The sequence below is a fragment of the Syngnathus leptorhynchus genome, chromosome 4, assembly GCF_054491065.1.
Source record: "Syngnathus leptorhynchus isolate UIUO chromosome 4, UIUO_Slep, whole genome shotgun sequence".
NCBI classification, from domain to species: Eukaryota; Metazoa; Chordata; class Actinopteri; order Syngnathiformes; family Syngnathidae; genus Syngnathus; species Syngnathus leptorhynchus.
The window spans coordinates 10,984,545-11,007,816 of NC_141198.1; the positions used below are offsets into that span (position 1 = coordinate 10,984,545).

Consider the following 23,272-nt stretch of genomic DNA (forward strand, 5'->3'; position numbering starts at 1 on the left):
AACATCAAAGTTTATATGGATTATACTGAAAATGAAATTTTGGGTAAATTTGAACGGTACACGCACCGCACTCAAGCAAAACCAATTAAAGAGCTGTACTTTTAATCCTGGAAATTTAAGCGATAAATTTGTAACATAATCGCTTAATTACAATGTAAAATAGGCAGTCAGGCCACCGTAGCTGCATCTGACAGCTCTCTTGTAAACAAGTGACGTCATCATCACGTAAACACTGCTCACGTGTTCTACTCGCCCAACCAATCTACAGCCGTAAACCAGTGAAGTGACGTAAAAAAAAAGTCTTGTCGTGTTATGGCCAACACAGCACCTGTACTCTGTGGACCTCTTATCTAAGTTATGTCGATCTACAAGAACTGCATTTAGCAAAATAACTACGTTATGAGCGCAGCCTTCTCAGTTTTAAGGTATGGCAGTATTGCATATGTTTGATAAGGTATGCGTGTCGCCAAAGAGATGAACATATGGTAAATCATATTGAATAAGACATACTTTGTGACGTTTGTTTCCCCATGTTTGCTTAATTCCAGGTTTAATCGTGCTCGATGATGGCATCTTGGCAGCCCATTAGTAATTTAAGAGACAAGGTGTCCCAGAACCCGCCGGCTGTGACATTTTTCCTGTGTCTCGTGACACTGGCTATTTCGTTTATCTGTCTCGGTTCCTATAGCAGTAATCACACAATGCCCAACCCTGACACTGAAAAGGTAAGAACTGCCTAATTGGTCTTGCAGGCGGACGAGAATGTGACATTAAATATACTGTAAAATGTGCAAGTTGGAACCAGCATGACTCGGGGGCAAGCAATTGTATTCACTTCATTCAAGCCCATTTTAAGGGTTAACTGATGGTAAAAAAAAAAATATATGGGAAATGCTTGTTCACTACCTGAGTACTTTCAAGGTTCCTTTAAGGAAGGCACTAACTGCAATGGAGTATTATGTGCATGTCGGCTTTACATATTGGTGTGTTTTATTGAAAATGTCAAAACCATATATATTTGCTACATAGGTGGTTCTCAAACTTTTAACACAATTTTTTTTTTATCTCCAAATTCCACCATCATGAGGTTATAATTAACAGAGTAGAGGAAAGATATTTATTTTTCAACAAAAAAAATTGCATATGAACTTGAATATAACTGCACTGTGTTTATTTTGAGTGCTACTGTTATCATGCATATGCCAAATATTGTTTTGTCTCTTAGGACTGGAACCATCTCCTCTCTACGTTAGCACACTTCCATCTGTGTGTTAAAAGCAATTTGAGTTCAGATGAGCCAGTGTCTCTAGGCCCATCTCCACAACAGAAAAGAAATAAAGATACTTCACTTGACTTGACACCACAGCCCTCACATGTGAGCAGCTTGCATCTCAAGGTTCCTCTGACTATCACAACCAGCCAAGGCCTTCCAAAAGATGTTGACCTTTTCACAACCTTTACAGCCAGTCAATTGCATCTTGGGGGTTGGTATTGTATTTGAGCACGTGAGTTTGCGGTAAACACGAATGTCTTGTATTGTTATTGTGCAATTGTTTTTCTCTTTAGGCAATGAGATTGTGAATGTAGACATCCATTCTGAAAATGATACTGACATTTGCCTCACTTTAAGAGCTTCAACTGCTCTCTTCCCAACAAGTCTGTGAGTTTGGCTGCACTCAAGTGTTTATTTTGAACCTTCAAGTATGAAGATGCTTCAAGTTATTGTTTACGGTATCCCATATGTTTTTATGTAGGCTTCCCCCAGAGTGCCCCGCATCAAACACCATCCATTCGCTTGTCCATGTAGAGGCAAGTGACCAACCACCACCAGCATCACAAGCCTGCTATGGTCTTCTCTCCAGAAATGACCCTACTCTCACTATCATGTTAACAAAGGTACCACGTGGATGAAAAAAATATATATATAAAAAATAGTCATCTGTCAAATAACACAACTAGCAATTTCTTCATTTTTAGGACGAGCAGTGGGTGGCAGTGCGGCATCTGATAGAAGTCAGCATGTGTCTGATAGGAGTTTGTCTAATACTTTGTTTAGCTGCGAGCCTGTCACATTCAAAGATGCGCAACTACCACAGGAAGGAGCTGGACCTTCAAAATGTAAATAGTATTTCTTTTATTATTGTTGTACAGTCGTGAAGCATACCTAACTTCATTTGGATTCCTAACGCTATTATTGTTGTGTGTTTGTTATCAGGAACCTTTGCTCGACACTTGAATCTTTTTGTCAACTTCACATTGAAGGATTTGGTCCAAGGCAGTGAGCAAAACTAGCCTTTTGGCCAGTGGCATCCTAATGACAATGTTTATCCAGCGTCTCAAGTGTAAATGTGCCAGATTTTAAGTAAAGCTGTAAAAACAAAAAATAAATACAAAGTTTAGTCTTCTGCCATTTAATTATAATTAGTACATTATTTATGTTCAATTTTTTCTGTCATTTTCAGTCAGTCTGATTATGATTGTATCTTTGTAATAAAAGTCAAACAATAAATGCGGTTACAAGTTATTTCATTTAAGCTGACGCTAAACATGAACTGTAATGAACTACAACCACATATATTCATTTTTGTGTCAATATTTTATTATTTTTTTTTTTTTTACTGTTTCCAGACATTTAGATTGCTAATTGATAGTTGTGCAGTTAAAATGCGAAGGGACTAAACTGAGTGGCTCAACTGTAAACGGTCGCCACCGTACTCCCAAAATAATGAAAATACTGCTGCAAATAACAATTTTTCATGGGAACATTGACTACAACTCCAAAGCTGACGGTGGCAGCAAAGTGCTCTGTCAAAGGAATGTGTAGAAGAAGAATAGAGGAGTGGCTTTGAAGGCCAAAAGAAACCCAACTTCTAATCTTACGGTAAGCGTAAAATGCTTCTTCTGACCAGACGTAGAACGTTTGACGTTGGCGAAAGAGAAATTAAACCTATCAAATATTTGTGGTCTCTGTACATGTTGACACAGTAAATAGATGATGGCAGTCTTATGGAATTTTTATCAAGCTCTATCTGTAAAGCTAACGTTAGCTACTAAGCTACTGCTAATTCATAAACAATGTACAAGTATGCTAACACCCGCTCACACGCTAGCCTAACATTGCGCGTGTATCATGTTTTAAGAATGAAATATTCATACCACGAATGTCTTGGCAACACACGAGAATTTGTTACAAAACTCAGCAATCACCACGCATACCAATCAAGTGATGCTGTAACCATAACAATTTCCCTCCATTTTCAGTGCAAATACTCCCAAACGATTCAATATGGCTAACGCATAATGCTAAAAATGAACCAAATTTGTATTGACTCTGCTTCTTTTCTGATGCAGGAGTTAAAGCTGTCTTTGGTTACCGGGAAGCTGGTTGGGAAGGTCATGGCCTACTCGAGCTACAGCAACCTGAGCAGGGCTCAACTTACCTTTGAATACCTGCATACAAACTCGTAAGTGCAGCTATGGGTGGCTAACAGCAGGAAGGTTTCACAATAACAACAATCATTTTGTTCTTCATGCCAGCCATGTGCATTTTGTCAGTGGTTCCCAGCCACTGCGCTGCAGCACATAAGTGCATTGAGAGAATTTGGATTTAAATTCACTTAATTGTTCTGACACTAAAATGTATGTATGACAAATACTGTAACTTTGTGTCATGTCATATGTGTATGCTAATAAATTAAATAATTGTTGAATTAAGGTTTAGGTTCAACAACAGCTATGATTTTATTCTGAAACGTACATTTATATTAATTTATATTTAAATTTCATGGCATGGTAAAAAATAGATTCCAATAAACTTGAACTAACATTGCAAAACACATGGAATGATATAATGCATAATACCATTTGTTTTTTTATTGACTAACTGGAATGGTGTTTGACTTTAGGACAACACATGAGTTCTTATTTGGAGCTTTGGCAGAGCTTGTGGACAATTCAAGGTATTTGTGTTGATTTTCTATTTTACGAAGACCTATAGATGTTAATTTTACAAACAAGTGTGGTTTTATATTCAACAGAGATGCCAATGCCACACGAATTGACATTTACACAGGTACATTTCAGCATTGAATACACTGGAGCGTTCAATTTGCTTTTAACTTAACTTGACATCTTCATAAATTATTGACAGAGAAAAGGCCTGATCTGCGGGGTGGCTACATGCTATGTTTTCTTGATGATGGAATTGGAATGGAGCCAAGTAAGTAGCACTTTTGTATCGCCGATCTTGAAGTTTGTGTTGAGTTCATGATCTAAAATCCGGAATGGACATTTGTGTTCCAGACAAATGTTCACATGATAAGTGTGTTTGCATTCATTTCTTTTTGTTAGACGAGGCAACGCACGTGATCCAATTTGGAAAGTCAAGCAAACGATCTCCTGAGTCCACACAGATTGGCCAATACGGAAATGGACTGAAATCGTAAGATCCCGAGAATCTTTTACAACAAAATAACAAGTGTGATACATGTTTTTAATAACTTCTATTGGATGCGTGTTTTGATAGGGGATCCATGCGAATTGGCAAAGACTTCATTCTGTTTACCAAAAAGGCCAACAGTCTTACCTGTCTTTTTTTATCGAGGACTTTCCATGAAGAGGAAGGTCTTGATGAGGTCAGGTGAATTTGTATTACTGTATTTATATTTCATTATATGACAGCTACATGTCGTTACTGGAGGCTGAAGTGTGAAAAACATCTTCATACATTTACTGTATATTTTCAACTGTTGATATCTATTTGTTTTTGTTTTGGGGGTCCTTAAGACGGTCTGACCTCAAAATTGTTAATACATTTGCAGGTAATCGTGCCTCTGCCATCGTGGGATTTGGCAACCAAAGAGCCACTGACGTCCGATCCAGAGAAATACGCCATTGAGACCGAGCTGATATTCAAATACTCACCTTTTAAAAGTGAACAAGAGTTGATGGAGCAGTTCAGCAAAATTGAAAGTATCAGTGGTTAGTATATGCATTGTGTGTGATGACTCCCATCTGCCTGATAACAGCCCATGTATGTATGTTTTTGTTTCTCAGGACTTGCTGAAAACTACTTAAGCTCTACACACAAAACACCTCACGTTACCATTAGACAAAATACAACTTTGTAAATTTAACACATCTTTTTAGTGTAATAGCTGACTGAGATACTTGTTAAAATTAAGCCATTAAAGATATTTTCATTGGTTGTTTAACTACCCAACTTTAACTTCATGAATTGAACATACAAGGTTTTTTTGTTTTTTTCCCTGTTAATTCTCTGTTTCTGTTAACTACCCGAGATGCGTACATGATTTCTGATTAGCCATGTTGTGATTCTCATTGTTTGTGTTATGTGTCAAGGTACTCTGGTGATCATCTATAATCTGAAGCTGATGGACAACAGAGAACCAGAGCTAGATATAGAGACTGATCACCAGGACATACTTATGGCCGGAGTGCTTGCGGAAGGAGTGTAAGTCCAGTGCCATTCTTAGTCTTTTCAAATTAAGCCACATGTTAGCATCTGCCGGCAATGATAATACACCCGCGACCCTGAATGGGATGAATGCTAGAGAATGGCTGGAAAAACAAAAACAATGCTAAAGTGACAATGTGTCTGTGTCCTCCCCTCACTTGCAGGAAACCAGAGAGGAGATCGTTCAGAGCATACGCTGCTGTGTTGTACATTGATCCCCGCATGAGGATTTTTATTCAGGGGCATAAAGTGAGGACCAAGAGGTTGTCCTGCTGTCTTTATAAACCACGGTAATGTAACACACAAACCTTTGACAACTCCGTGCCAGGTGACAGGTTCTCAACTTTTTCCTTCATCTGTTCACAGGGTTTATAAGTACTCATCGACTCGTTTTAAAACACGAGCTGAACAGGAAGTCAAGAAAGCAGATCACCTAGCTAAAATCGGTGAGTTGGTGAAATGTGTCCATCATTTTGCCCCCTCTGCATGATTCTTGATTCATTTTCTGTCACCAATTCCAGCGGAGGAGAAAGCTAGAGAGGCAGAAAGTAAGAGTTTAGCCACGGAGGCAAGACTTGGAGAGGATGTGTCTAAAGATTCTCGAGTAAGCAAAGACAGATCATTTTTCTGGTGGACGGGTTTGTCAGTTGATGTCCCTTTCCGTCTTTCAGACGATCCTGAGAAAGGTCCAGGATTCGGCCATGATGCTTAGACGGGATGCTGACATGAAAAAAAGAATTCTAGAGTCCAAACAGAAGTACAGTACACAAAAGCAATAGTCGTATCTTTGTTTGAACAGCAGAACACTTTATGTAAGCAAAAAGAAAACTAGCATAGTCCTGAGTTCTTTTTTGCACACATCTACAGAGCCTTAAAGGAGCCCAAGGAGCTGAACTTCATCTTTGGAGTGAACATTGAACAGAGAGACCTGGACGGGATGTTTGTGTACAACTGCTCTCGTCTTATCAAGATGTACGAAAAGACGGGTCCTCAGTTGGATGGAGGCATGTGAGTAGTGTGCACACTAACCGTGATGAGGTCAGCAGTGATGAGCTTGGTTGGGCGGAGTTACAATTTTATCTTTTGGGTGTCTTTTGTTGTTCCACAGGGCCTGTGGAGGTGTTGTCGGCGTGGTGGATGTCCCATATTTAGTTCTCGAGCCGACTCACAACAAGCAAGACTTTGCAGACGCTAAAGAGTATCGACATTTGCTGAAGTCCATGGGGGAACATTTGGCTCAGTACTGGAAGGACATCAGCATTGGTAAGGAACACTTGACATCGTAACTGAGCGTTGTCTAATACATACTGTAATTTCGACATTATGGTAGTAATAAAGGCTAATCTGCTCTATTCTATTGTAGTCCTGGAAAAAATGATGTGCTGAATTCCTGCATAATTTGTACCTGTCACTACCTGCACGTCTTTCCCTTAAAGCACTTTTAAGTGCTGCACTGAATGAAGTGCAAAGTGAGTCTCTCACGATATAACGTGAACCCATTTAATGCAGGTTACCTCGTCAAGTCAGTCGTCAAAAGTGGGAGATCGGGTGATAGGGTAATGTTTGAACTAGAGAAGAATAGTAAGTAAATGTTGCTATTGCAGTTCTTGCTTAGCAACAATCCCTGTTGGAACTCATGAGTAAGAATGTTTGGTGTTGAATCCAAATGCATGATGCAGTTCAGAAAGCGTCCCTGTTGGACCTTTGTAGTTAAGAATGTTCAGCGTTGTGTTCCATGTCAAATGCCGAGTATGTTTTTGCGTGATGCAGCTCAGAAAGGCATCGTGAAGTTCTGGGATGAGTTTGGATACCTCTCTGCCAGCTGGTCTGCACCTCCGTCGTCGGAGGCAAGATATAAGAGACGCCGAGCCATGGAGATCCCGATTACCATTCAGTGTGGTAAGTACCGGACGACCGGACACATTCAGCAATTCAAACCTGTCCTCACACCACTTTTACGGTTTGTGTTTTTAGACAAATGCTTAAAATGGAGAACGCTTCCGTTCCAGATGGATGCTGTCGACAAACGCTACCCAGACAGCTGGGTGTGTCTTATGAACCCAGATAGCACCCAGGACAGGTAAACACGGCCACAAATGTAAAGCGAAATCATTGATGGACTCACTGACCCCAAAATGAAGTATTTATAAACTTTACAACCCAATGAAGTCCAATAACAAACATGTGGAATTACCGATGTAACACTTTGTCTGTGATTTCTTTTTTTTTTTCAATGACTCACAGATGTGACGCTGCCGAAAAGAAGCCCAACCTGCCCTGCGGAGTCCTGAAAAAAGAAAAGCAGACAACTGAAGACAAACAAAAAGAGCTTGCAGAAAAAATTAAACAGCAGCAGGATAAACTGGATGCTTTGCAGGTGTCTTCTTTATTCCTCACCACCTTACTTCTTTGCCTTGCACTGGCACTTCACATATTTGTATCTCCTCCTCAGAAAACCACTACAATCAAATCTGCGGCCGATATAAAGAAATTGCCAATGGATGTTAGCATGAAACCTGCAACAGAGAGCACTGCTAAGGTACACAGGTTCTCACTGGAATTCCTCTTATATTTTAATGAAAGGCCTGCATCAATCTTGGAAATGATTGTAACTTTTTTATTCTTGATGAATGGTGACTCTTTCTCTTGGGATATTTGTTATTGAAGGCGAGTCGGTCTTCCGAGAGGTCTGTAACACGTCCACGATCGCCCCCGTTGCCAGCTCACCTCAAGGTGCCGCACAGTGCTCCCCCACCCCGTACCGCCTCTCAACGTCCTACCCGGACACCCGCCCCTTCTCCAGCTCCATCTAAGGTTGAACCAACCAGGTCCAAAGCTACAGCTAAGCCTACAGTCAGACCTTCCTCCAAAACACCCCCACCAAGCCGCACTTCAAGGGTAAATAAAATATGTCATTATCAGTAGAAAATTCCGTATCAAAAAGGAAGCTTCATATCTTGTTTCTTTCTTAGTCCCTCACCAAATCATCAGCCAAAGCTGCAGCTGCTGGACAACGTAAAAGAATAATTTTGGAGGAGGACAGTGAAGAAGAAGAAGAGGAGGAGGAGGAGGAGGAGGAAGAAGAAGAAGACGACGACGACGAAAAAGAAGAAACTGGGGAGAGTGAAGAAGAGGAACCCCAGACCAAGAAGTCAAAGATGGTTGCTGCAGCTGTTAACAGGGGCAAAGTGGCGGAGAAGGCCCCACTTGCCAAGCGTGGCAAGTTAGACGAGGTAAATGGCTGTCAATGTTAAAAACATCAACATCAGCTTTGGCTGAAGCTGCCACCCGCATGCATGCAGAATTTCAACAGCTGTCCAACAGCATTTTTATTTTGAATGAAACTGTCGCTTGTTGCTTAAACTCCCCCAGCATTACTTTTCTGCCATCAGCATTCATTTCTTTAAAAGAGGGTTAGCAAAAAGAACTGTCAGTTATTTTCTTGCTGGTTAAGTCACGAGAAGCTCAAACGAAGGCCATCTGCTGTTGACCTAACAGGTTAACACACACTCACAGACTGGAAAGAAAGGAGTTGCTACTCCTTCACGCCAGACCGCTGTTGCTAAACCCAAGGTAGCGCCACCAGTCCCGCCTTGCGCTTTCTTTGCTCCTCCTAAACCTGGCTTGCACCTGCTCTTTCCAAACGCTAATACTCAAGATTTAATATGCAACTGATTAAGCTCATCATAACAACCTCTTTGCATTGACCTTGTTTGTTTTTCCCCAACCAGAAACCGATTTCACTTTCACATCTTTTTCACTAACAGCCATTGAACATCTCATTCATTTTTATTCAAGTGTTGTGGTTCTAGCTCCGAGAGATTTGTCTTAGCAGGCACCCGAGAAGGTGCCGGAGAAGTTGACAGAGAAAGCGCCGGAGAAATTATCAGAAAAGGCACCAGTGAAGGAGCAACAGCAGGAGCCGGAGAATGACATTCGGAATGCTCAGAAAGGTAGCAAATTGATCAGAGAATGTTTATTTCTCAAATTCCTTTGGATATTATCTTGCCACACAAACTGAAATGCACATGCCTTTAATGACTGGTTTCATGCAGAGTCTTCATTCAATTTATTTGTGTGTTTTTGTTTTTTTTTTCGCCCCGGAAGACAAGGGACTGTTAGTTGAAGTCCGTGTCAATAAAGAGTGGTTCACAGGAAAAGTCATTGCTGTAGAGACCAATAAACAGAGCGTTCGCTGGAAAGTCAAGTTTGACTATGTCCCTCGAGCCACCCCGAAGGACAGATGGTGAGACTTTTTAGTCCTGTGTCCAACCCTTTAAAATGCAAGTCGTTTGGAATTGATATTAATGGCTTCTGTCTGTCTGTCTGTCTGTCAAGGGTGTTTAAGGGCAGTGATGAAGTCCGCCTGATGCGCCCACCGTCTCCCATCTCCCAGACGCCTGACACTCAGCAGGAGACTGAGAAAGTGTCTGCAGCCATGGAGCCAGATACAACACAACCTGGCACCAGTCGAGAAGTGACCGAGAGCTTGGTCACCATGTTGAGGCGAGTGACTCCCATGGATTGAACCTGCTAAAGAACACAACACAAACTTGCACTGTTTGTCGTGATAAATTATGGAAAACAAAACATTAACTGTGTTTTAAGAAAACTGACAGGATGAAATATTTTTGTATTTCCCTTTAGAGCTACTACTTAAAAATACTTAAACTGTCAGTCTTAACCAGATTTGGTTTATTCTCTGTGTGATGGATAATTGCGTTACTGACCGTACTGTTTTTTTTTTGTTTTTTTTTTCAGGACGATGCTGCGTTACTTCTTCCCTCCTGCTTTTCAGATTCCTAAGGATGACGTAAACAGCATGACGGCAGAGGAGTTGGTAGCCTTTCCTCTGGTGAGATGAAAGCAACTGTATACTGGCCAGCACGCATGACTACACTACACTTTTTTTGACAACTAATTTCAGGCAACTACCTGAAGTAGTGAAGTCAAATTGCCCTACTCTAGTGGTGACGTATCCATTTGTGATTCTCCTGTCTACCTAGAAAGAGTATTTCCATCAGTACGAATCAGGTCTCCAGTCGCTGTGCAATTCGTACCAGAGCAGAGCGGATGCCAAGGCCAAAGCTGTGGAAGAGAAAAGCAACAGTACAGAGATGAAACTTAAGGAAGCAGACGAGAAACTCCAAAAACTACGAACCAACATTGTTTCTCTTCTGCAAAAAGTCCAAGAGGTTGGACAGCTTACTTTTAGGAAATGCATTTTATTTATTCATGGTCTTGGAAATGCTGATCATTGTAATTTGCATAACTGCCCCCCCGTAGGATATCGACATCAACACAGATGATGAACTTGATGCATACATCGAGGACCTTCTCACCAAAGGAGATTAAACGGGATGGACAGCAGCTATCGACAAGAAGGAAAGAGAACATGCACATAAAACGACTGGCAGCCGTGTTGCTGGCATCTATCGGGCACTGTGTGAAAAGCATCGTGAATTTATGGGGGCGGGGGGGGGGGGGTCTTCATAGTTAAAAATTCTCCCTTTTTTCATTTAGCATTAAGTGTACACTCAGTGCCGGTGTTTCTTTTTGTTTTTATTTCTGGTTTTATATTATTGGCAGCCCTCTAGCATGTGGATTTTATTTTAGTATTTTTATATACGTACCTGCTTCTACCATAACTGTTAATCAGTTCTCACGCAACCTATCTTAGTTTGTAGGTTTAATATGGTTTAGGTCCCAGTGACAAAACTGCAGGTCTTTATTTTGCGCCATTGTCAGGTGAGACATTAACACAGAGTATTTTAAGAGTTTGGGTTGAGTGGCTCACACTCTTTACTGCTGTCTATATGTAAACGTTAACTATTATTTTTGTACACTCGAAGTTATCAGTGTCAGTCATCATATTGCCCCATCCTGGCCAGCTTGGAGTAACGAGTCTATTACGCAAAAAAAAAATCATACTGGGTTTTATCAGTATAATTGTTAACGCCTGTTCTGTTTGTTTTTGAAGTAAAAAACCCTCTCCATTTAATGCTTATGTAGTGTTCCTACTCATTCATTATCTATGACTTGTTTTTCTGTTTGAACATAATTCACCATGTCAAAACCTTTTATCAAACTGCATGATTTAGTGTTTAACTGGAAGAAATGTTTCAGTATTTTTGAAAAATCTTTACACAAACAATAAAACTGGTTCAACATTTTACGTGTTTCCATTTTGATGCAAAAATATGGTTAAAAAAACCCCAATCCAATTTAGTACATGTAAAAAGATGGTGTGCTTGTGGTAAGCAGCACATCTGCTATTAACCGCTTATTGTTCAGTTGCATTTAACTTTCAAGCTAAATACATTTGCAGTAAATCTTTAAGAACACTTTATTTAGACAATTTTTTTTATTAAACTTTTCTAACTTATGTGCAATACGTTTTAAATAGAGTCAATGTATTATTTTACTCATTTAAACTGTAGTGTTAACTTTATGGTAAAACAACAGTGATTAAAAAAAATTAAATTCTTTTTGTAACACCTTGGTTTTTATGAAGCCTTCGTCCTATGCAAGTACATTTTAATGTTGATCACGACTGTTATCTGAGAGCAGAAATATGTTTTAGGCCTCAGTGGGTGACAGCAGGAGCTCTTATTTTGAAAACGAACGTTTCGTTTGATGAACATAAACAAAGCTGCTCCATTGCTCGGTAAGCTCGCCCCTTTTTAACCAACGTATCTTTTACGTATGACTTCATACTGCTATTGAGACTTAAGATCACATAAAACATAAGGGAAAATCGTCAACTCATACAAATCATACTAAAATTTGTACTGTTAATTGTTAGCCGATCGAGTGCTCGTAAAGCTCGGCTAACTCAGCTGAGAAGCTAATACTCTGCATTAAAAAGTTGAAAGTGAAATACGACAAGCATGAACTTGGACTCAGATTTGTGTTCGACCTGTTGCACAGACATTAACAGCAGCGAACTGGGCTTTTAAAGTTATTTTATTGAGCAGCAGGTGCAAAAATGTTGAAAAATAGTTGACACGAGTAGATGTGCAACATAATTGACCTTACGTTTTTACTACTGTTTGTTTGAACGAGTTTGGTAGAGGTAGCATATGGTACGAGATTGTCTGCCTTACACTTGTTCGAATCTCGTCGCCAACTTTCTCTGTGGATGTATTTTGTACATTTTTCAAATTGTCTAAAAAAAAAAAACCAACTGTCAGTTATGTGTCCTGCGGTTGACAGCGACCAATCCTGGGTGTGCCAGTCAGCTTCGTAAGCGGGATCAAGGTTCCTTTTCTATTCAAGCCTGAACTCCTCTACTCAATGGAATGAAGTAGTCTTTTTTTTTTTTGTCTCCATCGCCTCCTTTTAGACTGAGCCATGTCAGCTCAGGCGGCTGGCTGCCGTGGCTGGAGGGTGCTGTATGACGTCACCCGGCCGGCCATCCACATTAGAAGTGTTAGTAGCACTGAAGCAGGCTCGAGACCATCTGTGGATGAGCAACTCTGGGAAGCGGCGGCACCTCTGCCCTTTTCTGCAGCCAGGCTGGGATCTTTCTTTCAGGACAGACCTGTACTCAAGAACCCTTTTCTGGAGGATGCCTTATTGAGGGGTTACTTGAGGAGAAACCTTCCTCAAGAGGTCAGTCACTTGATGACTTTAACACACAGAACTGTTGGTAATACTTAGCTATTATCTTTTGTCAATGTAGACTTTTACAGTTTTAGTATCAGAGCTCTTAAGTCGACTTTTGCATGCTAACTAGCTGCTTGAGGGTAAGATTTAATTCCTCAGCTCCAAACCGGAAATATCTGTGTGGGTTTGTATACAAGATGATCTATTCTGCATTTGCATGTTTATTTCGTAGGAAGTGTTCTCAGACTTGCGTGCCTTTGGCAAGCGTGTGGCAGCAGAGGTGGACGGCTGGGGGAGAGAGTGTGAGGTCACTCCTCCGCGGTTGGTGCACTTTGACCCTTGGGGACGCAGAGTGGATCACATCTTGACTTCCCCAGCATGGAAACGCATGAAAGAACTGTCTGCGCAGGAGGGATTGGTTGCCATCGCTTATGAGAGGCCAATGGGAGAGTGGAGGTTGTTCCCACTTATTGTAACCAGTGGATAATTTTGACAAATTGAGATAATCTAAGTGTGTTTTTCTTCCAGCCGGGTTTATCAAATGTGCAAGTTGTACATCTTCTCTCCCTCCTCTGGCCTCTACACTTGCCCTCTGGCCATGACTGATGGGGCTGCCAAAGTCATTCAGGTTGAATAACATCTATAATGAAAATGTATCTTTTTTTTTCTTTTTCTTTTTAGGTTGTTGTGCTCCATTGCAATTGTATGTGGCAGTTCCGCCTCAATCATCCAGTCAGAACAATTAGATACTCTTCCACTAGATGGCAGAACTTACTTGCTGCCGTCCATCCAACAGCATTACATACGATCATTATTTATGCTAGTACATGATGCGTTTTGTCACATTTCTTTGATGGTGTTCTGAAATGTTTTAATGTCTCATGTAATGTGCCTTGGCTGAATGAACAAAGCAAACTCTGTATAAAAGCTATAGTTAATGACATATATGTGTGTTTAAGTCCACAGGCGTTTCCTGGCCGGTAGAAGCAGCCTACAATCGACTGACCAGCCGTCAGCCTGAGCATTTCTGGACATCGGGACAGTGGATGACAGAAAGACAAGGAGGCTCAGATGTAGGTGGGTTGTTTTTATGCATGAATGTATTTGTACAACTTTGATACAAAACCCATTTGTGTGTGTGCGTGTGGGTGTTTGTGTGTGTTCAGCCAGTGGCACAGCAACAATGGCTGTTCCGCAAAGTGATGGCTGGTATAAACTTTATGGCTTCAAATGGTTCACCTCTGCCACTGACGCAGACATGACTCTCACACTGGCCAGAGTGTGTGACAAATCAGGAGCAACCGTACCGGTATTCCCAAAACTACATGTGTGTTTGTGTCTGTGTGTGTCGAATAAAGTTTCACGAATAATTCTGTGTCTGTGTTCCTCAAGGGCAGCAGAGGTTTGTCTCTGTTCTACGCAGAGGTGAGTCGAGACCATGATAGCTGTCTGAGAGGGATTGAGGTTCAAAGACTGAAGGACAAGCTGGGCACCAGACAGATGCCTACAGCCGAGTTACTCCTGGATGGCCTCCCGGCACACATGGTGATTTTTGGGCACTTTTAGAAACAGTTCTCATTATGGATCTCAATCACTTGTGCAGGAGTACCAAATGAAATTGTTTATTTACTGTTCTTTATTACCAGCTGTCAGAAGAAGGAAGAGGCGTGGCTTCCATCGCAAACATGCTAACTATAACCAGGATCCACAACAGCATCGCTGCAGCGGCATCAATGAGAAGGCATAATACAACTCCAGCACTTTTATTAACTCCTGTCCAAGTTTATTCATTATTTTTTTTTTTTTGAGCAAATTAATGATACTTATGTGCACACAGGGTGGTCCAGTTAGCGCGTGACTATGCCACCCGCCGCACTGCTTTTGGAAAGCTTCTTAAAGAGCACCCGCTCCACACGCAGACCCTTGCCAGGATGGAGGTAAGCAGCCAGGCACTGAGGCATAAAAGCCCCAGTCAGAATTTCCCATCATGCTTTTCTCACATGCTGTGTGATACGTCAGCGCATCCACCGTCTTGGACGTGGCAGCTCCGCTCTGCTTTTCTTGTCTCACAAAATCCTTGTAGCTAATTAGTGTGTACTTTTTATATTCACTCAATGTGTCGTTTATATCCCTGTGACAAACGCAGGTGGAGACCCGTGGAGCTTTTCTCCTGGTGATGGATGTCTGTCGCCTTTTGGGACTAGAGGAAAGTGGCATCGCTAGCCAGTTTGATAGGCACCTCTTACGTCTGCTCACACCTGTTGTCAAACTCTACACCGGGAAACAGGCGAGCACGAGTACTTTGGACTAGCGAATGACTAGCCGACTAAGTCTGCTCTCTGAGCTCTTTTTTAATCTCAGGCGGTCGCCGTGGTGTCAGAAGGTTTGGAAAGCTTTGGCGGGCAGGGCTACATCGAGGACACCGGGCTGCCGGGACTACTTCGAGATGCACAGGTGAAAAACGGCCCAGATTTTCTCCTGGCATTGTATTTATCTCCGACATAAGAGAAACAAAAATTATAACCTGATTCATTGAGATACAAAAAAGCTTCCACGTTACCATCATTGAAAGGGTCAGGGTTCGGCTCTGGCTTCCTATGTGGAGTCGCGTGTGAACCGCGTGTCCCATTTCAAAAATATGCATACTGCATCAATTGGACACTCTAAATTGTCCCGAGTTGTCTATATGTGCCTTTGTGTTTGACTGCGTGACCCCTCAGAGGACGTGTAGTCGTAATTGTAATGACTGTAAGTCAACATTCCCATAAAGACAATTGCAACAGTCTGAGAGCAACCGCAGCTGGCCCATTTGAGATATGCTGTAATAGTAACTTTTTTTTCTTTATTCTCATCATATTTTGAATTTATTCTTTGATTCTTTTCTATTCTTGTGGCAGTTACGAAATGAAATTATTTGAACATCTAATCATTCTACTTTACAACATCTTTTATCGAGAAAGATTGTCGTTTTGTCATTTTAATGAGGGGGCATTTTTAGGGGGGCAAAGTTATTATGGTTCAAACAACTTTACCTTTATACGGTTTATGCTTTTTTTTTTTTTTTTTGTTAGGTGCTGAGCATTTGGGAAGGCACAACAAATGTTCTGTCCCTGGACGTGCTGCGCTGTGTTCATCGGAGCTCCGGGACGGTTCTTCATGCTTATTTCACTCATGCCAAAGTAAAAACTTTTTTAGAACAACAAGTCCAACAATTGTCATCAAACGGGAATGTTCGAGTGATACTGTGTATGCATGTGTATAGTCCCTTCTTGCAGGAGCTTCAAGTGTGTCCTCTCTGGACCCAGCTGTGAGAGCAGTGGATGGGGCGCTCTCTGAACTAAAAGGTTTTGTCCAGGAGGCCGCCACCAAAGCGCCAGGCTATCTAGAACTAGCAGCCAGAGATTTGGCATACAGCTTGGCTCGCATTTATACGGGTAGATGATAAATGCAAACATACACTGCATTGGAATAGATTAAACTGCCATCCAGTAACTCCACACACCTTTCCTCTTAATCATAGGTGCCCTTCTTATTGACCATGCAAGTTGGAAAGGATCGTCTCCAGCTGACATCTATGCAGCTCTAAGGTAAAAAAAAATATATATGTGTGATTGACAATCTGGAATTTAAATTTTAATATTACATTGCTTCATCAGGTGGTGTGAACAAGACTTGTGCATCGTGGCAAGCAATAAGATGAGAGGATGCTATGATGGCAACTGTCCAGGACTTGATTCAGCACTTGTGTACGAGCAGGCAACGGAGGGCGAAAACTGATGCATACTGGCCTTGTAATGTTTATAGTCTTACCATATCATATGTTTATTTTCTATGCCAGTTATTCAGCAAATGAAATCCACATTGAATTGCACGGCCAACGGAACTAACTGCACTATTTGTGAAGTAATTACGGAAAATAATATTCCATACATAATGATACAGTATAACATAATGGCATTTCACTTTTTTTCCTTCAAAGTAGATGATTTTTGCGGAGAATTAAACATTCAGGAGTTTGTAAAATTTGGACCATCTTGGTTGGTTGATGATAAAGTTCAAAAGCCTTGGTGCCTTCAAAAATAATTAAAGCGTGGGAATATTAGCCATCCATTTTCTACATTGCTTGTCCTGGGAATATTAGAATTAAAACAATATATAAAGTCAAGTCAGAAAATAAAATATTTGACATATTCAATTCTATTTTGGTATGTTAGTGTGGTGTTCCACTGCTTATTTGAAACCGTGATTTAGTTTTGTACAAAATAATGGATCTATCACTTTTTGGTTCTTTTATCACAAACAGGGTATTTTGGTTGTATTACCTGACATGTTTCGGCATGAACTTCCACCTTCATCAGAGTTCTGATGAAGGCGTTCTGAGTTCATCAGAGTTCTGATGAAGGCGGAAGTTCATGCCGAAACATGTCAGGTAATACAACCAAAATACCCTGTTTGTGATAAAAGAACCAAAAAGTGATTGAAAAAAGGAAACAGAATGAACTTAGTACAACTAAATAATGGAACTGTTTTGAATATAAATGCCTTTAAACAAATTCTTAATCATTGAACATTTTTGTGTTTTTTGTGCTTGAATCGTTAACTTTACGAGACGTCTTTGAAGTAAACACACGTAGTTCGTGTTGTGGTGGGCGGAGCGTCGCATTGGGTATCTGTCGAAAATTTGCGGACGTTTGAGCCGTCGCATTTGGAAAGACGGACAAAGAAACATACTTTACGTCTCCGGAATGTGCACCTGCACGGAATATCGACTTTGTCTTTTTAATGTCTATCGACAATAATTTTAGTTGCGGTTTTTTCAGAAAACAGATTGCGCCAGCAGCCTCCATCGTCGTCTAGTGTGTAGTCGTCAACAGAATGGACGTGTCACCTGGTTAAAGAAGAAAAAGGGAAAAAAATGATATCTGTGTCCACCCTGTTGAATCTCTTGGTTGGGACATTGATGTCCCAGGTTGCCACCTCGGACTTCTCTGTCCACGCAACTCGGACAGGTGTGCCAGCAGATGGAGGGTCCCTGAATGCCTCACTGGCTGTCATGTCTCAGATGAACAACAACAACAACAACGACGAGGTTAGTGAGATAAGAAGTGAACATGAACTGTGTCCCTGATTTTTTTTGTTTTGATTATTGGACACAATCTGAACTGTTGTTTGTGAAAATAGGTATATTCTCGTTAGGTCAAGTTTAACCTGTCAGCAGATTTGGATCACATGACCACAGGCAGTAATAACGACTGCTGGGGGGGGAATCAGGTTTCTACATGTACAAATATGTACTTGTTGGTATGGCAAAGGAGCCTACGATGCTACCCTACTATAGACTGCAATGATCATATCTATAATATTTAACGTCTTATTACGTCTTTAATATTTCATAAACACCATTTTTTTACAGTACTATAAATATGAACAGTTTAAAAATTATGACAATAAAACTCCACAATGATAAAAGTAACTTATATATTAGAATAATATCAGCTGTACAGAAATATGGTACACGACAAAATAGAAGTTAATGTTAAAATACATTATAAGTTCAAGTTCTTATATTCAATGTATATATGATTATAATATTGAATATTAGATATCTACATGAGCCATGCACAACTAATGTGAGCAATAAACAACAAATGATGCAAGCTGATATCCAGTCTACATGTGTTTGTGTGTTCAGTGCCATCATGTGATGAACATCAACGCAACGGAGCGCTGCGCATTCGTCAAGAACACACCAGACTGCAGCATGGAAGATGGTTTCGTCAACTATCTTCAAGTGGCCTTCTGTCTGCTGCCCCCTGAGCTCACGCCTCTCTCAGTCATTCTCTGTGTAAGCCTTGTCTGTGTGTGCCATTTGAGGAAGTCTGGGGGAACTTATGTTTGTCACAATAATATGGGGCTTTCTCTGTTTCAACATTGCACACAATACATAGCATTTGGAATTGCATGGTTTTTTTTTTAAATTCCTGATTAGAAAATAGAACACATCTGATATTTCTTCCCTCCTATTCTCCACAGATCATATGGCTGTTCTTTATGTTCGTCATACTTGGCCTTATTGCATCGAAATAGTAAGTCTATTGTCTGTCCTATCAAGTTTCACAGCCACGGTCATTTTTTTTTTTTTCCTTAATTCATTATAGTCAAGCATATAACATGTGAATTGACCTATTCATTGAGTAACTACAGCTTGGCTCAAATTGCATGTGAAACTCTAAAATTGGTCATTGGTTTCACTTCACTGGTGTGACTTTGAAAGTGGACTTCAATCTGCTTTTCTACATCATGACACTGAACATAACTGCGAAATGAGATGAGCTGTTGTATGTTCAGAAAACATTTGTATAAATTCATTCTTTTCTACTTCTCTCCAGTTTTTGTCCCAACCTGTCAGCCATCTCCACAAGTCTGCATCTCACCCACAACGTAGCTGTATCCTTCATCTCCAGTTTGATGACCAGTCCTAACAAAACTGGCACAGTGTATTATGATGACAATAAGACATGTACATCAATTGTGCTTTGAATTTCACAATCAAAAATACTTCCATTTCAAAATAAAGAAAGAAAGAAATCGTTTTTTATATGTTTGTGAAGGAGAGCATATATTTCCCTAATGTACCTGGGCATGAATGTTTGTCAGCACGCCTATTTAGAATCAATATCAAGTCTTTTGTCCATACACTCCTTGACTAATCTTTTCATTGAGGGTGTGACTTTCCTGGCTCTTGGAAACGGAGCTCCAGACATCTTCAGTGCCATAGCGGCGTTCTCCCGCCCTCACACCGCCGGGCTGGCGGTCGGAGCATTATTTGGTAGGCGGGTGCAAAATTGCCAGTATACATTACAAACGTGCAATTGATCTACTTTTGTCCGTCACTCTCGGCAGGCGCCGGCGTATTTGTCACCACGATTGTCGCCGGCAGCGTGGCGCTGGTCAAACCTTTCGCCGTACCCTCGCGTCCTTTCTTGCGTGATGTCATCTTCTACATGGTGGCGGTGTTCTGGACTTACCTCATCCTGTACAGAGGAACCACCACGCTGGGTGAAACACTGGGTACACACAGAAACTCAGTTTCCCATCATTCTCACCTCCTACCTTTACTCCCTCCATTTTTCTTGCAGCATTCATAACATTGACGTGTGCATCTCGTGTGCGTTAGGGTACTTGGGCCTCTACGTGGCGTACGTATTGACAGTGGTCATCAGCGCCTACATCTATAACCGACAAAAACGTTTGCGCAACACAAGGATCGACAGTCTTCCTCACGTTCAAGGTTACACGCGCACACACACACGCACACACAAGGCAACACAAATTCATTCGCTTAATGTTCGTTTCCTCCTCAGCGGGGTTGGAGTCATCGGACACGTATGACGACGACGTTCCATGTCTGCTAGCTGGATCGGACCAAGAAGAATATGGTGGGGAAAGCGGACTCGTTTAAAAGCAAAATCTCGATTGAAACGAAACTACAAGCCTGAACATTACTCCCACTTCCTCCTTGGAATGAACGCTTGTTTTTGTGTCGACTAAATACAAGTAACAAACGTGACAAAAAGGTTGATGAGGGAAAAAAAAACGAAATAGTCAGCGGTTCCCCCTTTGGTCATTTGCGAACCACCAGCAATGTGTCTACTGCCTTTCAGAGTCCGAGTACAGGCCACTTCTACAATACCCCGAATCCACCGGCCAGATCTTGCTGAGCTCTCTCAACCCGGTGGACAACAGGAAGTGGAGGAGGAAAAACTGGAAGTGGAGAGTCCTCAAAGTTTTGAAGGTGCGCCAAAGACGCAGGCACGCACAGTCCAACTGCACGTGAAGGTTTTATTAAAAGGCGGCGTCCACCTCTCAGACTCCTGTGGAGGTCATACTGCTGCTGTGCATCCCCGTTGTAGATCTCGATAAAGAAGACAAGAATTGGAGACGACCTCTCAACTGTCTTCATTTGATCACTGCCCCGCTCATGTGTGTCCTCGCTTTCCAGTCTGGAATTTGTAAGTGCAAAGAGGAAATGACTTCACGTTCATTCACAATTCGAATAGCTTTACTTTTTGGGAAACCTTTATATAAATGTCCATGTTTGAAGGCACCTGCTTTTTTTTTTTTTGCCTAGTTGGCGATTACTTGATTGAGGGCCAGTTCCCTCTGTGGGTGCTGACGCTTCTCTTGGGACTCTTCCTGTGTGCCATTGTGTTCTGCAGCACCACAAATGAGTGTCCCCCGAGATATCACCCAGTAAGCGTCTGCTATGTCCACAAAACAACTTTGCCTTTTGTCACCGATCCAGCGTGAAAGTCGAACCACCCTGTGTTCTTATTTTTTGCCAGATCTTTGCTCTCTTGGGCTTCTTGGTGAGCGCGGTGTTGATTAGCGCGGCGGCATCCGAAGTGGTCAGTATTCTGCACATGCTCGGCGTGGTGCTCAGTCTCAGTAACACGGTGCTGGGCTTGACTCTCCTGGCCTGGGGCAACAGCATAGGAGGTGAGACCGCCTCAAAGTGCTGCGGTGTTTATCTGCCAATGGAATAGGAAATAATCCATTTGTCTTTTATTAGATTGTTTCTCAGACATCACCCTGGCACGACAAGGATACCCCAGGATGGCTATATCGGCATGCTTTGGTGGCATCATTTTCAGTATCCTTATTTCCACCTGACAACCGCGTTTTTCAGCTTTTGGGGTTGATTTAACGCCATATCATCCAATTAGGACCCCGTACCTTAACTTATGCCTTCACTAGACATGTTATTTGGGGTCGGCTTGGGCTGTCTGGTGCAGAGGATCAAAACACACGCTGAAGTGCAGGTATATCACACACAAAACACATCATCAACGTATGATGATGTACAACACAAGCGCGAATGTGCTCAGTTTAATGTATGATTTCAAAAGTGGTTATTATTATGCTGTGTGGATTGCGGTTCTACAAACTGTCCTATACCGGTGCTTCTCAAATGTCTCTCTGGGATTACTGCCAAGGCGTGACCCACTTTTTACAAATTCAATTAATTATTAATTAATTGTCAAAAAATAACCTACACCTAAAACGTATATAATAATATATATAATATAATAATAAACTGTAAATATACTAAACCTTGACCCCCGCAAAACACTTTAATATAATCTCATACTCATTTTACATTAGCTTGTACAAATAAATTAGAAAAAAAACGGCACCGCAAATACACATGTAAATCCAACAGAGACTTCCACTGACAACCCAGGCTAAACTTAGCTCCTCTCCAACATATCTTTGAGATGGAGTTTAATATATTACTTCCTTGTCATTTGTCAAGCCTTGGCGCCATCTTGTGACTTCATGGAGCGTCATTGAAAAAGTGCATAGAGTTTTCAGCAAATTTTCAAATTCTTGTTATTGTCAGTGTTGTGCCTGATCAATTCATGTCTTTTTTTTTTTTTCCTCCCACAACTGATTTCCTCAGCTGGAACCAGAGGGACTGCTGACATGGATCCTGGCAGGTTCTCTGGGCTTGTCTTTGGTTCTGTCTTTTATCATTGTCCCACTGAGCCGCTTCCACCTGGGTCGGCCTTACAGCATTTTCCTCCTCGTCTTCTACGCGGTTTTCCTCATTGTTGCTCTGCTCACAGAATTTGGCATCATCTCAGCAGCATAGATGTGAAATTGATACACTGGGACCACATGAGCACTGTTTTTATATTCTACTTGACTGCTACCTACAATCATGCTGTGGTGTAACCAGCCAAGTGTTTTTTACTGAAAGGCCAAAACATGAAAGCACCATAATTATTATTATTATTTTTTAAAATCTTATGACTGACACTGCTATGACAATGTGGGTTTAAAAAAATGTTGGCTAATATCAATTCAGCATTTCTGCTTTTAAACTATTCAATACCTGTTCATGACAATCAAGTTAATTTGGGGGGGATATTAAATATGGAGTCAACATTGTGCCTTTCACATACTGTTACACTATTTTGTCATTTTTTAAAAACTCTTCAAATACATTACTACCAGCCCCAAAATGCTTCATTTTGTCTGAGACAGCAATATCCAAAGTCAAGTACAGAAGAGAAATACTAGTTCTTTTCAATGAGTGCTTACGTGGTAGAGTAAAAAGTAATGTTTCTACTTGCATTGGTTGTGACTGTTGTTACTTCTAAGAGCCATTCATTTAAGACATCC

The 23,272-nt window shown here is 41.2% G+C and overlaps 4 protein-coding genes across 11 annotated transcripts; all 4 read left to right on the forward strand.

Annotated features, from left to right (window-relative positions):
- The first annotated feature begins 258 nt into the window (after positions 1 to 258).
- On the forward strand, positions 259 to 2,513 carry LOC147058058 (transmembrane protein 248). Of its 2 annotated transcripts, none has more exons than XM_085910120.1 (7): positions 259 to 425; positions 549 to 725; positions 1,226 to 1,484; positions 1,567 to 1,660; positions 1,755 to 1,896; positions 1,978 to 2,118; positions 2,216 to 2,513. In XM_085910120.1, the coding sequence occupies exons 2-7, from the start codon at positions 564 to 566 to the stop codon at positions 2,234 to 2,236; spliced, it is 819 nt and encodes a 272-aa protein (XP_085766246.1). In that variant the 5' UTR covers positions 259 to 425; positions 549 to 563; the 3' UTR covers positions 2,237 to 2,513. The 2 variants fall into 2 exon arrangements, with proteins under 2 accessions (XP_085766246.1, XP_085766247.1); XM_085910121.1 differs by having other exon boundaries at positions 267 to 454.
- Positions 2,514 to 2,764: 251 nt separating this feature from the next.
- Positions 2,765 to 10,959, forward strand: morc2 (MORC family CW-type zinc finger 2). Of its 6 annotated transcripts, none has more exons than XM_085910568.1 (29): positions 2,765 to 2,881; positions 3,352 to 3,464; positions 3,906 to 3,959; positions 4,038 to 4,072; positions 4,151 to 4,219; positions 4,351 to 4,441; positions 4,526 to 4,634; positions 4,821 to 4,980; positions 5,362 to 5,473; positions 5,641 to 5,766; positions 5,843 to 5,922; positions 5,998 to 6,080; positions 6,148 to 6,233; positions 6,344 to 6,484; positions 6,585 to 6,739; positions 6,986 to 7,057; positions 7,247 to 7,375; positions 7,451 to 7,556; positions 7,721 to 7,853; positions 7,929 to 8,015; positions 8,144 to 8,374; positions 8,449 to 8,709; positions 8,975 to 9,049; positions 9,309 to 9,429; positions 9,584 to 9,722; positions 9,815 to 9,982; positions 10,238 to 10,331; positions 10,483 to 10,671; positions 10,763 to 10,959. In XM_085910568.1, the coding sequence occupies exons 2-29, from the start codon at positions 3,397 to 3,399 to the stop codon at positions 10,829 to 10,831; spliced, it is 3,243 nt and encodes a 1,080-aa protein (XP_085766694.1). In that variant the 5' UTR covers positions 2,765 to 2,881; positions 3,352 to 3,396; the 3' UTR covers positions 10,832 to 10,959. The 6 variants fall into 6 exon arrangements, with proteins under 6 accessions (XP_085766694.1, XP_085766695.1, XP_085766697.1 ...); XM_085910569.1 differs by having other exon boundaries at positions 9,312 to 9,429; XM_085910571.1 differs by lacking the exon at positions 8,975 to 9,049.
- Positions 10,960 to 12,065: 1,106 nt separating this feature from the next.
- Positions 12,066 to 17,415, forward strand: LOC147058060 (acyl-CoA dehydrogenase family member 11). 2 transcript variants are annotated; one of them, XM_085910931.1, is made up of 15 exons: positions 12,066 to 12,143; positions 12,822 to 13,090; positions 13,317 to 13,540; positions 13,613 to 13,712; positions 14,044 to 14,161; positions 14,251 to 14,411; positions 14,477 to 14,629; positions 14,731 to 14,825; positions 14,922 to 15,021; positions 15,231 to 15,371; positions 15,446 to 15,538; positions 16,156 to 16,263; positions 16,347 to 16,518; positions 16,605 to 16,671; positions 16,741 to 17,415. In XM_085910931.1, exons 2-15 carry the CDS (start codon positions 12,830 to 12,832, stop codon positions 16,859 to 16,861), a joined length of 1,914 nt encoding a protein of 637 aa, XP_085767057.1. In that variant the 5' UTR covers positions 12,066 to 12,143; positions 12,822 to 12,829; the 3' UTR covers positions 16,862 to 17,415. The 2 variants fall into 2 exon arrangements, with proteins under 2 accessions (XP_085767057.1, XP_085767058.1); XM_085910932.1 differs by having other exon boundaries at positions 14,251 to 14,393.
- A 297-nt stretch (positions 17,416 to 17,712) lies between these two features.
- Positions 17,713 to 23,224, forward strand: slc8b1 (solute carrier family 8 member B1). The gene is made up of 15 exons (XM_085909937.1): positions 17,713 to 18,173; positions 18,777 to 18,929; positions 19,118 to 19,170; positions 19,474 to 19,531; positions 19,808 to 19,913; positions 19,988 to 20,155; positions 20,262 to 20,375; positions 20,449 to 20,523; positions 20,749 to 20,879; positions 20,955 to 21,096; positions 21,216 to 21,337; positions 21,430 to 21,583; positions 21,657 to 21,737; positions 21,842 to 21,906; positions 22,548 to 23,224. The coding sequence occupies exons 1-15, from the start codon at positions 18,000 to 18,002 to the stop codon at positions 22,737 to 22,739; spliced, it is 1,788 nt and encodes a 595-aa protein (XP_085766063.1). The 5' UTR covers positions 17,713 to 17,999; the 3' UTR covers positions 22,740 to 23,224.
- The last annotated feature ends 48 nt before the right edge of the window (positions 23,225 to 23,272 follow it).

What these genes read in the sequence shown, in the direction of transcription:
- LOC147058058 (XM_085910120.1), top strand. Translation starts at nt 564, where the DNA reads ATGATGGCATCTTGGCAGCCCATTAGTAATTTAAGAGACAAGGTGTCC. An exon ending in CAGTCAATTGCATCTTGGGG is followed by an intron (nt 1,485 to 1,566) that starts GTTGGTATTGTA and finishes TTTTCTCTTTAG; the next exon opens with GCAATGAGATTGTGAATGTA. An exon ending in GCTCTCTTCCCAACAAGTCT is followed by an intron (nt 1,661 to 1,754) that starts GTGAGTTTGGCT and finishes GTTTTTATGTAG; the next exon opens with GCTTCCCCCAGAGTGCCCCG.
- morc2 (XM_085910568.1), top strand. Translation starts at nt 3,397, where the DNA reads ATGGCCTACTCGAGCTACAGCAACCTGAGCAGGGCTCAACTTACCTTT. An exon ending in ATAAACTGGATGCTTTGCAG is followed by an intron (nt 7,854 to 7,928) that starts GTGTCTTCTTTA and finishes TCTCCTCCTCAG; the next exon opens with AAAACCACTACAATCAAATC. An exon ending in AGCGTGGCAAGTTAGACGAG is followed by an intron (nt 8,710 to 8,974) that starts GTAAATGGCTGT and finishes TTGACCTAACAG; the next exon opens with GTTAACACACACTCACAGAC.
- LOC147058060 (XM_085910931.1), top strand. Translation starts at nt 12,830, where the DNA reads ATGTCAGCTCAGGCGGCTGGCTGCCGTGGCTGGAGGGTGCTGTATGAC. An exon ending in AGGCCAATGGGAGAGTGGAG is followed by an intron (nt 13,541 to 13,612) that starts GTTGTTCCCACT and finishes TTTTTCTTCCAG; the next exon opens with CCGGGTTTATCAAATGTGCA. An exon ending in GGGCTGCCAAAGTCATTCAG is followed by an intron (nt 13,713 to 14,043) that starts GTTGAATAACAT and finishes TGTGTGTTTAAG; the next exon opens with TCCACAGGCGTTTCCTGGCC.
- slc8b1 (XM_085909937.1), top strand. Translation starts at nt 18,000, where the DNA reads ATGATATCTGTGTCCACCCTGTTGAATCTCTTGGTTGGGACATTGATG. An exon ending in GTCCCCCGAGATATCACCCA is followed by an intron (nt 21,338 to 21,429) that starts GTAAGCGTCTGC and finishes ATTTTTTGCCAG; the next exon opens with ATCTTTGCTCTCTTGGGCTT. An exon ending in CTTTGGTGGCATCATTTTCA is followed by an intron (nt 21,738 to 21,841) that starts GTATCCTTATTT and finishes TGCCTTCACTAG; the next exon opens with ACATGTTATTTGGGGTCGGC.